This window comes from Gymnodraco acuticeps, unplaced genomic scaffold (genome assembly GCF_902827175.1).
Source record: "Gymnodraco acuticeps unplaced genomic scaffold, fGymAcu1.1, whole genome shotgun sequence".
In the NCBI taxonomy this organism is placed as follows: domain Eukaryota; kingdom Metazoa; phylum Chordata; class Actinopteri; order Perciformes; family Bathydraconidae; genus Gymnodraco; species Gymnodraco acuticeps.
The window spans coordinates 881,008-892,331 of record NW_022990235.1 but is presented as its reverse complement, the minus strand read 5'-3'; the positions used below and the strand labels follow the sequence as shown (position 1 = coordinate 892,331).

General features: G+C 44.5%; 1 protein-coding gene across 1 annotated transcript; it reads right to left on the bottom strand.

The window, feature by feature from the left end:
* Positions 1-2,152: 2,152 nt before the first annotated feature.
* LOC117548219 (methyl-CpG-binding domain-containing protein 9-like) lies at positions 2,153-6,524 on the bottom strand. The gene is made up of 7 exons (XM_034219363.1): positions 6,418-6,524; positions 4,436-4,530; positions 4,211-4,337; positions 3,998-4,106; positions 3,849-3,919; positions 3,393-3,520; positions 2,153-2,391 (listed from the first exon to the last, which is right to left on the bottom strand). The coding sequence occupies exons 1-6, from the start codon at positions 6,466-6,468 to the stop codon at positions 3,404-3,406; spliced, it is 570 nt and encodes a 189-aa protein (XP_034075254.1). The 5' UTR covers positions 6,469-6,524; the 3' UTR covers positions 2,153-2,391; positions 3,393-3,403.
* Positions 6,525-11,324: the final 4,800 nt, after the last annotated feature.

The window sequence follows — 11,324 nt, the reverse complement described above, 5'->3', positions numbered from 1 at the left end:
TCAATAACTCATGAACAAAACGTTATTCACACACAAATGATGTCTCCTATGTACCGTGGTAAGGTTGACAACGAACTACAATCATATGTTGATAAAAAAAAAACAATATGCGCCGTCCTCCGAGCTGGACACATTAAATTGGTCTCTTTCAGCAGCCGGAGATGAAACAAGTGCTCAGGGACCGTCTGCAAAGTGCAACTCCGAAAAAAGAAAATACAATAATATTCAATAACGTCACTATTATACAGTATATTTCTACCAAACTCACTACACACATCAATAGTCTCCTGGTGGTTGGACTACAGCAGAGAGTTTGAAAGAATGTGCTTTGGAATAATTTGAATAATTTTGGTGAATATTTATAGTGTAAAATCTTCAATAAATATGGTATAATCTTCAATAGCGTCACTATTATACAGTATATGTCTCCCAAACTCACTACACACATCAATAGTCTCCTGGTGGTTGGACTACAGCAAAGAGTTTGGAAGAATGTGCTTTTGAATAATTTTGGTGAATATTTATAGTGTCAAATCTTCCATAAATATGGTATAATCTTCAATAGCGTCACTATTATACAGTATATGTCTCCCAAACTCACTACACACATCAATAGTCTCCCGGTGGTTGGACTACAGAAGAGAGTTTGGAAGAATTTGCTTTTGAATAATTTTGGTGAATATTTATGGTGTAAATTCTTCAATAAATATGGTATAATCTTCAATAGCGTCACTATTATACAGTATATGTCTCCCAAACTCACTACACACATCAATAGTCTCCTGGTGGTTGGACTACAGAAGAGAGTTTGGAAGCATTTTCTTTTGAATAATTTTGGTGAATATTTATAGTGTAAAATCTTCAATAAATATGGTACAATCTTCAATAGCGTCACTATTATACAGTATATGTCTCCCAAACTCACTACACACATCAATAGTCTCCTGGTGGTTGGACTACAGAAGAGAGTTTGGAAGAATGTGCTTTTGAATAATTTTGGTGAATATTTATAGTGTCAAATCTTCAATAAATATGGTACAATCTTCAATAGCGTCACTATTATACAGTATATGTCTCCCAAACTCACTACACACATCAATAGTCTCCTGGTGGTTGGACTACAGAAGAGAGTTTGGAAGAATTTGCTTTTGAATAATTTTGGTGAATATTTATAGTGTCAAATCTTCAATAAATATGGTATAATCTTCAATAGCGTCACTATTATACAGTATATGTCTCCCAAACTCACTACACACATCAATAGTCTCCCGGTGGTTGGACTACAGAAGAGAGTTTGGAAGAATTTGCTTTTGAATAATTTTGGTGAATATTTATGGTGTAAAATCTTCAATAAATATGGTACAATCTTCAATAGCGTCACTATTATACAGTATATGTCTCCCAAACTCACTACACACATCAATAGTCTCCTGGTGGTTGGACTACAGAAGAGAGTTTGGAAGAATGTGCTTTTGAATAATTTTGGTGAATATTTATAGTGTCAAATCTTCAATAAATATGGTACAATCTTCAATAGCGTCACTATTATACAGTATATGTCTCCCAAACTCACTACACACATCAATAGTCTCCTGGTGGTTGGACTACAGAAGAGAGTTTGGAAGAATTTGCTTTTGAATAATTTTGGTGAATATTTATAGTGTCAAATCTTCAATAAATATGGTATAATCTTCAATAGCGTCACTATTATACAGTATATGTCTCCCAAACTCACTACACACATCAATAGTCTCCCGGTGGTTGGACTACAGAAGAGAGTTTGGAAGAATTTGCTTTTGAATAATTTTGGTGAATATTTATGGTGTAAAATCTTCAATAAATATGGTACAATCTTCAATAGCGTCACTATTATACAGTATATGTCTCCCAAACTCACTACACACATCAATAGTCTCCTGGTGGTTGGACTACAGCAGAGAGTTTGGAAGAATCTGCTTTGGAATAATTTTGGGGAAGATTTATAATGTATTATAACATACTGTATATACAATGTTACACATTGTATATAGGCTACAGTATGTTATATATAAATTAAGACATGAAACAACTTTTTCATTAGCTATGAAACAGTAAAATGGTCACAATCTTATGAACGATCCAAATGCAGCACTCGAGAAACCAAACCAAGGAGTATTGGTAATGAACTTTATTTGTAATAATACCAGAGCAGAGGGATAACAGAACAGTATCAGCCGGATGATGGGCAGGCAAACGAACCAGAGGACAGCGGGCAGAAGGTGAGTCAGGGCCGGGCAGAGGGTCAGGGAGCAGGCGAGGCGGTCAACGGAGGTACAGGCAGGATCAGGGATCAGGCAGAGCAGGCAGAGCAGGCAGGTCGGGGACAGGCAGGGTCGGAACCGGGTAGGCAATCTAGTAACACACGCGTGAAAGACTAGCATGAAGGCAAAGTACGATCTGGCAACGGGTGTGTGTCTGGTGAGGGTTTAAATACTGGTAGTAAAGCTAATGGGTGCAGAAGAGAAAGACAGTGAGCAAAAACGTGGGTGTGGTTAACAGGTGAGACAGGTGAATGGAAAACTACTGGTGAATGATGGAACAGACAAAATAAAGTTAACATTGAAAAATAAAAAATGTCAGGCTTTTCACCTATCTTACTGTACAATATTAATGAACAAATCCACAATCTAATGTCAGACATGGAAAACATCATGAACATCTGTGACTACTTTAATCTGTAATTGAAAATATATTTAACATCTTAATTAAGAATATAACAAGTTAAAACTGTGGACAGGTGATTATTATGTCACGATCTGTCTTTATGGTGTTTTGTCTTGTCTAGATCTGTCTTTGGTTTTCTGTCTGCGTTGTGTTTTGTCCTATTTAGATCTGTCTGTGGTTCCCTGTCGTTAGTTTCCCTGGTGTGTCTGATTACCCGATTGTGTTCACCTGGTGTCCCTGTGTTTTCTCCTCCCTCCTCACCTGTGTCTTGTTTGTGTGATTAGTCTTGTGTGTATTTAAGTTCTGGTTTTTCTGTCTGTCTTTGTCGTTTTGTCTTGTGTCATGACTAGTTCGTCGATCAGTGTTCTGTTTTGTCTTTGTTTATATCCTAGCCTTGAAATAAAGGAATTTTCACGTTAATCTGCATTTGGGTCCTACCTGCTTCACACACCGTAACATATTAATCATTACTTCAGTTGCCCAAAATCTTTAGCAAAGCTTTTTTCTGGATTTTTATTTGTTTTGTACAAAATTCAGCTTTCATTTAGCCGATTTCAAATCACTGGCTGGGCTGGATTTCCCCCCACATGCCGTTTGTAAGTGCACTACTTCTACTGTGGTAGTAGTTCAAACTACAAGCCTTACCTCCCCAAATCCTGGTACCTCTGGTAAAAGTTACACAAACTCACCTCTAGCCTCTTTAGTTTGTGAGGATACACAAAACACAATACCACGGGGTATTCTTTTTGGGTATTCGTGCAGCAGGCATTCCGAGGCACTGCGTGTGAAACCATCTCCCACAAGTTTCACACTGAATCTACATGGGGACAAATACAACAAAGATATTAAGAAAATGTAAAGTGTAGGACACTTGTAAAGCAGGCATATTCATTTATATTTTAAAGAGATTATACTTTTTTTTATATACAGTATATATAAATATTTGTTGTTATTCAGGTTATCTGTACTGTGCTAAAACTTTAACAAATTATAAGAAAAACAAAAGGAAACCTGTAATGCATACAAATATACAAAATGTCATTACTTTTATGTTATTCCTGAAATCTAACTCCAGATGATCTATATATTATCTATTATTCAGATTATCTTCTGGAGTTTAAAAAAAAATCATCATTTAGTCTCACCCAAACAGCATCAACAGCAGTTGTGGGCAGGTCCTCAATTCCACAGAAGGAACAGAAGTCATCCTTTGAAACTGAAAAAATAACGGGTGTATTACTGTTCAATTTACAGGAAGCCGTCCATATATTCATTTCATATTTTTGGCTAATACCTGATCCTCTGAGAATTTCTTCTGCCATGTCTCTTCGTAGATGTTGTGATGACTTGATGTGAAACGTCTTTGGAATTTTGGGAAATTCCTTCACTGTCATCTTGGCCATCTGGACAGATGGTAAAATAACATGACGTTATGACGTGTTTTTGAATTTCCCTTTAAAATAAAATGCTTTATTATTAATGAACACAACATGTTGCATTAAATCACCTGCATGACAAAGGCTCCACAACTGGTGGCATCTTTCTGGAAGGTGTGGGTTATTTTTCCAGGCTGCCATTTGATGCTAACCCAGTCCTCTTTTCCCAGTCTGTTCCGGCGCATCTTGAAATACTCTCTAGAACAAGAGGAAATAAAATGTAATTGGCGCTTACTCTTTGCCTTTACCAAATGTGCGTTTAACCAATGTATTTCCTGTAATATATTTGATATTACCCAAATTTGTAAGCAGCCTTTCTGGAGTCCTCAACTTCATTTGACCCTTGCAGAGGATCAACCACATAAATGTGGTTTGAAAGGGTATGGAGGTACTGTTTTAAAAAGTAGCATACGGTATAATTAAACCAAACCTTTTTCAATATGTCAGCAGCAACAATAATGTATCAGCTTTTCTTCAAAAATGAAAACCACAGTTATTAAAATCACTTCAACTGTTAAAAAAGCTATTAAAAGTAATACTGAAGAATTTACACCATAAATATTCACCAAAATTATTCAAAAGCAAATTCTTCCAAACTCTCTTCTGTAGTCCAACCACCGGGAGACTATTGATGTGTGTAGTGAGTTTGGGAGACATATACTGTATAATAGTGACGCTATTGAAGATTGTACCATATTTATTGAAGATTTTACACTATAAATATTCACCAAAATTATTCAAAAGCAAATTCATCCAAACTCTCTGCTGTAGTCCAACCACCAGGAGACTATTGATGTGTGTAGTGAGTTTGGGAGACATATACTGTATAATAGTGACGCTATTGAAGATTATACCATATTTATTGAAGATTTTACACTATAAATATTCACCAAAATTATTCAAAAGCAGATTCTTCCAAACTCTCTGCTGTAGTCCAACCACCAGGAGACTATTGATGTGTGTAGTGAGTGTGGGAGACATATACTGTATAATAGTGACGCTATTGAAGATTATACCATATTTATTGAAGATTTTACACTATAAATATTCACCAAAATTATTCAAAAGCACATTCTTCCAAACTCTCTGCTGTAGTCCAACCACCAGGAGACTATTGATGTGTGTAGTGAGTTTGGGAGACATATACTGTATAATAGTGACGCTATTGAAGATTGTACCATATTTATTGAAGATTTGACACTATAAATATTCACCAAGATTATTCAAAAGCACATTCTTCCAAACTCTCTGCTGTAGTCCAACCACCAGGAGACTATTGATGTGTGTAGTGAGTTTGGTAGCACTCTACTGTATAATAGTGACGCTAGTGAATATTATTGAATATTATTGTATTCTCTTTTTTCGGAGTTGCACTTTGCAGACGGTCCCTGAGCACTCATCCCTTTTCCGGCTGCAGATAGAGACCAATGTAATTTGTCCAGTTTTGAGGACGGCGCATATTGGCTTTTTTTTTTATCAACATGTGATTGTAGTTCGTTGTCAACCTTACCACGATACTTAGGAGACGTCATTTGTGTCTGAATAACATTTTGTTCATGAGTTATTGATCCGTGAAATCCGAATCTGCCAATATCGTTCTAACTTTACTCAACTTCGTCTCCCTGCGGTTCAGCTTTGTGTGTTGGGTCAAAATGCAGAGGGGGGGCTTCTTGTTCAAAGATCTTCTCTGACGTTAACAGGTAAACTACCTCCCCCTCTGTTTTTCAGGTGTGTTTTCTAAGGACTGATACCGCTCCTATACGCTTCTCATCGAGACTCAGTGGCGTAGCAAAAAACAGAAGCTCTTAGATTCAGTGCATCAAATAAGGAACTGATTAGAACGGTTATAAACCTACTTGAATAATTCATTAAGCAATGTTCTGAATGTAGTAACCTTCCCAAAGTGTACATTATATATTCAGTATTCACTCTCTTCTTGTTGTGGAGAAACATATCTGGCCCTTGTTAATCTTCATCATACAGAAGACATGTTTATCACTCCCTGCTCTAAGATACTTTTATACAATGTTCATTGTTATTAATGTCACATTGAGACATTACAGTGGGAGTTGTTGAAGGCTTTTTATTTACCTTCGGCACATTAAATAGACCTTATAATTTCTCGTCAGGAATATAGATATGAGATGGTAGACACTGACAAACCAAGGACTCTTAAACAGGAAACCACAAATCGTGTTCTGTCTAGCAAAAGGTTAACACAATTACTGTCATAGTCTGCTCCATCATTCACCAGTAGTTTTCCATTCACCTGTCTCACCTGTTTTCCACACCCACTCATTAGCTCACTCTCTTTCTCTTCTGCACCCATTAGCTTCTGCCAGTATTTAAACCCGCACCTTACACACACTCTTTGCCAGATTGTACTTTGCCTCATGCTTGTCTTTCCCGCGTTTGAAACTAGATTGCCTACCCGGTTCCGACCCTGCCTGTCCTCGATCTGCCTGCTCTGCCTGTTCCCTGATCCTGCCTGTCCCTCGACTATCCTGTCTGGCCTGTTATCCGACCCTGCCTGTATCCCCGCTGACCGCCTCGCTTACTCCCTGACTCTCTGCCTGTCCCTGACTCACCTTCTGCCCGCTGTCCTCCGGTGCGTTAAACTGCTCGGTTGGAATTCCTCAGATCCAGTGGAATCTCCAATAAAGTGTATTACCAATTCTCCTTGGTTTCTCGAGTGCTGCATTTGGGTTCTCCTTAAGATTGTGACAGAACAATCTGGCCAGAATATGGACCCAGCGCACTCCTCTGCACCTAGAGACCGTTTCGTGAGAGTTGAGGACGCTCTCCAGAGGCAGGAAGCCTCGATAGCCGCCCTGGCCACCGAGGCTCATCATGCTAACTCTTCACATGACCAGACGCTAACCTATTTAGCTGCGCAGCTACAGCAGCTAACGGCTACTGTGCAGCAGCTAGTGGCAGGAGTGGTCGCTCCAGCGCCTCTTCCTATGCCGTCGACACCGGCTTCTGCATCACCTCTGATGGGATTTACCCCGGAGCCTCGGGTGGGAACTCCGGAGCGCTACGCCGGGGAACCGGAGGGCTGCAGCCCGTTTCTTACGAACTGTTCTATCCTGTTTGCGCTGCAGTCACACACTTTCGCTTCTGAAGCTGCTCGTGTGGCCTTCACGGTCAATCATTTGACTGGGAAAGCCCGACTATGGGGCACAGCGGAATGGGAGCAACAAACACCCGCCTGCTCTTCGTTCCCCCGCTTTTTCTGCGGAGCTGCGCAAGGTGTTTGGACCCGTGTCTGTGGGTCCAGACGCTGCAGGAGGACTACTGAACCTGAGCCAGGGTAATGGATCTGTGGTGGATTATGCCATTGAGTTTCGCACCCGGAGCCGCCTCAGCAACTGGAATTTTGCAGCCCAGTGTGATGCCTATCTGCGTGGTTTGGCGGATTACATTAAAGACGAGCTGGTGTCGTTTGATCTGCCCAATTCACTGGATGGGTTGATTGAACTGACTTCCCGCATGGATCGGCGCATCCAGACACGGAGACGGGAGCGACGATCGGCGGGAGTTCAACATGCCTGGGCGCCCCGACGTCCGAGTTTGGCTACGACACCTCACCTCACTCCAGAGCCGCAACCAGGGGGGGATGAGCCCATGCAGGTGGGTCGCACCAACCTCACTTTGGAGGAACGTGAGCATCGCAGACGTCGTAATCTGTGTCTCTACTGCGGCCGGGCCGGCCATTTTGTTTCTCACTGCCCGGTAAAAGGCAAGGCTCAGCAGTAATGGGGAACATACTGGTGAGCCAAACCCCTGGATTTGTTCCCACTCAGAGACCATTGAGCCACGCCAGGTTGCTATTACCGGATAGCTCTCAGGCGCTTGCTGTTTTTATTGACTCTGGTTCGGACGCGAATATTATGGACGAGAAGCTTATGCTGCAGTTGGGAATAGACCGGGTTCTTTTGTCTCGCCCAGTTCCAGCCAACGCTTTAGACGGTCACCTGCTGGGGACAGTGACTCATCAGACTGTACCCGTTCACATGCTCCTGTCTGGGAACCATCACGAAACTATTCAGTTTCATGTTCTCCGGTCTCCACATATTCCGCTGATCCTGGGTTATCCATGGCTCCGCCGCCACAACCCTAACATTGACTGGGAGACGGGAGCCATTTTGGGTTGGAGTCCTTCTTGTCATCTGATCTGCCTGAAACAGGCTGCCGCGCCTCAGCGTTCGGTAAACCCCAGCCAAGTTCCAGATGTTACAGGGGTTCCACCGGAATATCTGGACTTCAAGGAAGTATTCAGCAAGTCGAGGGCTACTTCCTTACCACCACACCGGCCCTACGACTGTGCCATCGACCTGCATCCCGGGACCAGCCCCCCCAGGGGTCGATTGTACTCCCTGTCTGCTCCGGAAAGAGTTTCCATGGAGACTTATATCAATGACTCTCTGGCGGCTGGGATTATTCGCCCGTCCTCATCACCTGCTGGCGCAGGGTTCTTCTTTGTAGAGAAGAAGGACAAGACCCTAAGACCCTGTATCGACTTTCGGGGTCTTAATGACATTACGATCAAGAATCGATACCCACTGCCTCTTATCTCTTCTGCATTTGAGTTGCTGCAGGGAGCAACCATATTCACAAAGCTGGACTTGCGTAACGCGTACCACTTGGTACGTATTCGCGAGGGGGATGAGTGGAAGACAGCCTTCAACACCACCTCGGGGCACTACGAGTACCTAGTCATGCCTTTTGGGCTTACCAACGCCCCTGCAGTATTCCAGGCGTTGGTAAATGACGTGCTCCGAGACATGTTGGACCGACACGTGTTTGTTTACTTGGATGACATCCTGATCTTTTCCAAGACACTGAAAGAACACGTGCACCACGTCCAGGCGGTTCTCAAGAGATTGCTCGAGAACTCGCTGTTTGTTAAAACGGAGAAGTGCGAGTTTCACACATCCTCTGTCTCTTTTCTGGGATACATTGTGGGACAGGGGAGTATCGAGATGGATCCTTCCAAGGTTGATGCAGTCACTTCCTGGGCGGTTCCAGAATCCCGGAAGCGGCTACAACAGTTCCTCGGGTTCGCCAACTTCTACCGGAGGTTCATTCGTGGATACAGTACCTTGGCCGCTCCTCTCACAGCCCTGACCTCCTCTAAGGTTATGTTCCAGTGGTCCTCCTCGGCTGAGGAGGCGTTCCAGAACCTTAAGGCCAGGTTCACCTCCGCCCCCATCCTCCGAGTACCCGATCCTGTAAGACAGTTTGTTTTGGAGGTGGATGCCTCTGATATGGGGGTGGGAGCCATCCTGTCTCAGCGAGCAATGAACAGCCAAAAACTCCATCCTTGTGATTTCTTTTCAAGGCGTTTGACTCCAGCGGAAAGAAATTATGATGTGGGAAACCGGGAGCTGCTAGCAGTGAAGTTGGCTCTGGAGGAGTGGCGTCACTGGCTCGAGGGGACCAGTCAACCTTTCCTGGTGTGAACCGACCACAAGAATTTGGAGTACATCCGGTCGGCCCGCAGACTGAATTCCCGACAGGCTAGATGGGCCCTTTTCTTCACTCGGTTCAATTTCTCCCTCTCCTACCGCCCTGGTTCTCGGAACATTAAGGCTGACGCTCTTTCTCGTCAGTTTGGAGAGGGAGGTAACATTCCCAGGGGCTTGGACACCATCCTTCCGACTCCTCAGCTCGTCGCCGCCCTCATCTGGGAGGTGGAGGAGAGGGTCAAGGCCGCCCAGCAGGACCAGCCGGGACCCAGTGCCTGTCCGCCGAACCGCCTGTTCGTTCCGCAGACGTTGAGGTCTGATGTTATCCAGTTGGCTCATAACTCCAGACTCACCTGCCATCCTGGGATCCAACGTACATGGGAGGTAGTCCAGCAAAGGTTCTGGTGGGCAACACTTAAGGAGGACACCAGGGAATTTGTTAATGCCTGCCCTGTTTGCAATCAAAACAAGTCTTCTCACCAAGCTCCTGCTGGTCTCCTACGACCTCTGCCTATCCCTCATCGCCCCTGGTCTCACATTTCTCTGGACTTTGTTACTGGTCTGCCACCGTCCAACGGACACACTGCCATCTTGACGGTGGTAGACCGATTCAGTAAGATGGCTCATTTTGTGCCGATACCCAAGCTCCCCTCAGCCAAAGAGACGGCGGAGCTGGTCCTGCTCCATGTGTTCCGGCTCCATGGGCTGCCTACTGATGTGGTTTCCGATCGTGGTCCTCAATTTACCTCAGTGTTCTGGAGGGAATTCTGCACGCTCCTTGGGGCCACGGTCAGTCTGTCATCCGGTTTCCATCCGCAATCCAACGGTCAGACAGAAAGAAAGAACCAGGAGATGGAGACGACCTTACGCTGTATAGTCTCCAAGAACCCAGCGGCCTGGGATAAACAACTGCTCTGGGTCGAGTACGCCCACAACACTCTGGTCAGTTCGGCCACCAAGTTGTCCCCATTTCAGTGTGCTTACGGGTTTCAACCCCCTCTGTTTCCAGCCCTGGAGAGGGAGGTTACCTGTCCGTCCGTCCAGGCTTTCATCCGTCGTTGTCGACGGACCTGGAATCAAGCCCGGAGAACTCTCGTTTGTTCGGCCAACCGATACGCCTCCTCTGCCAACCGCTGACGTTCCAAAGCACCTGTCTACCAGGTGGGCCAAAAGGTATGGCTTTCCTCCCGGGATATTCCTTTACGGGTGGATTCGAAGAAGCTTGCACCTCGATTCATTGGACCTTTTGAGATTGTCAGGATAATCAATCCCGCAGCAGTAAGGCTAAGACTGCCTCGGACTCTGCGGATCCATCCCACCTTCCACGTTTCCAGGATCAAACCTGTGCGAGAGAGTGCCTTGGTTCCTAAGGTCCCTCCCCCACCACCGCCCCGGATGATTGACGGCGGGCCTACGTACATTCTCCGACGACTTATTCGTTCCCGTCGCAGAGGAAGAGGAGTCCAGTACCTGGTGGACTGGAAGGGTTACGGCCCTGAGGAGAGGGCTTGGGTTCCAGCTCGTCATGTGTTGGACCCCCGGCTCATCAGGGAGTTCCATCGGCGTAATCCTGAGCAACCGTCTAAGACCGTCACGTCGACGGGCAGAAACACAGGGAGAGTCTCTCCTCTTACCGTCAGCTCTTCAGAGGAGGACAGCGAGGGGCCGGCTTCTGATGAGGACGCAGATTCCGACAGGGGGCAGGAGAGGGAGG

What these genes read in the sequence shown, in the direction of transcription:
- LOC117548219 (XM_034219363.1), bottom strand. Translation starts at nt 6,468, where the DNA reads ATGGGTGCAGAAGAGAAAGAGAGTGAGCTAATGAGTGGGTGTGGAAAA. An exon ending in TGAGTGGGTGTGGAAAACAG is followed by an intron (nt 4,531 to 6,417) that starts GTGAGACAGGTG and finishes TTTTTAAAACAG; the next exon opens with TACCTCCATACCCTTTCAAA. An exon ending in GTGGAGCCTTTGTCATGCAG is followed by an intron (nt 4,107 to 4,210) that starts GTGATTTAATGC and finishes CCATCTGTCCAG; the next exon opens with ATGGCCAAGATGACAGTGAA.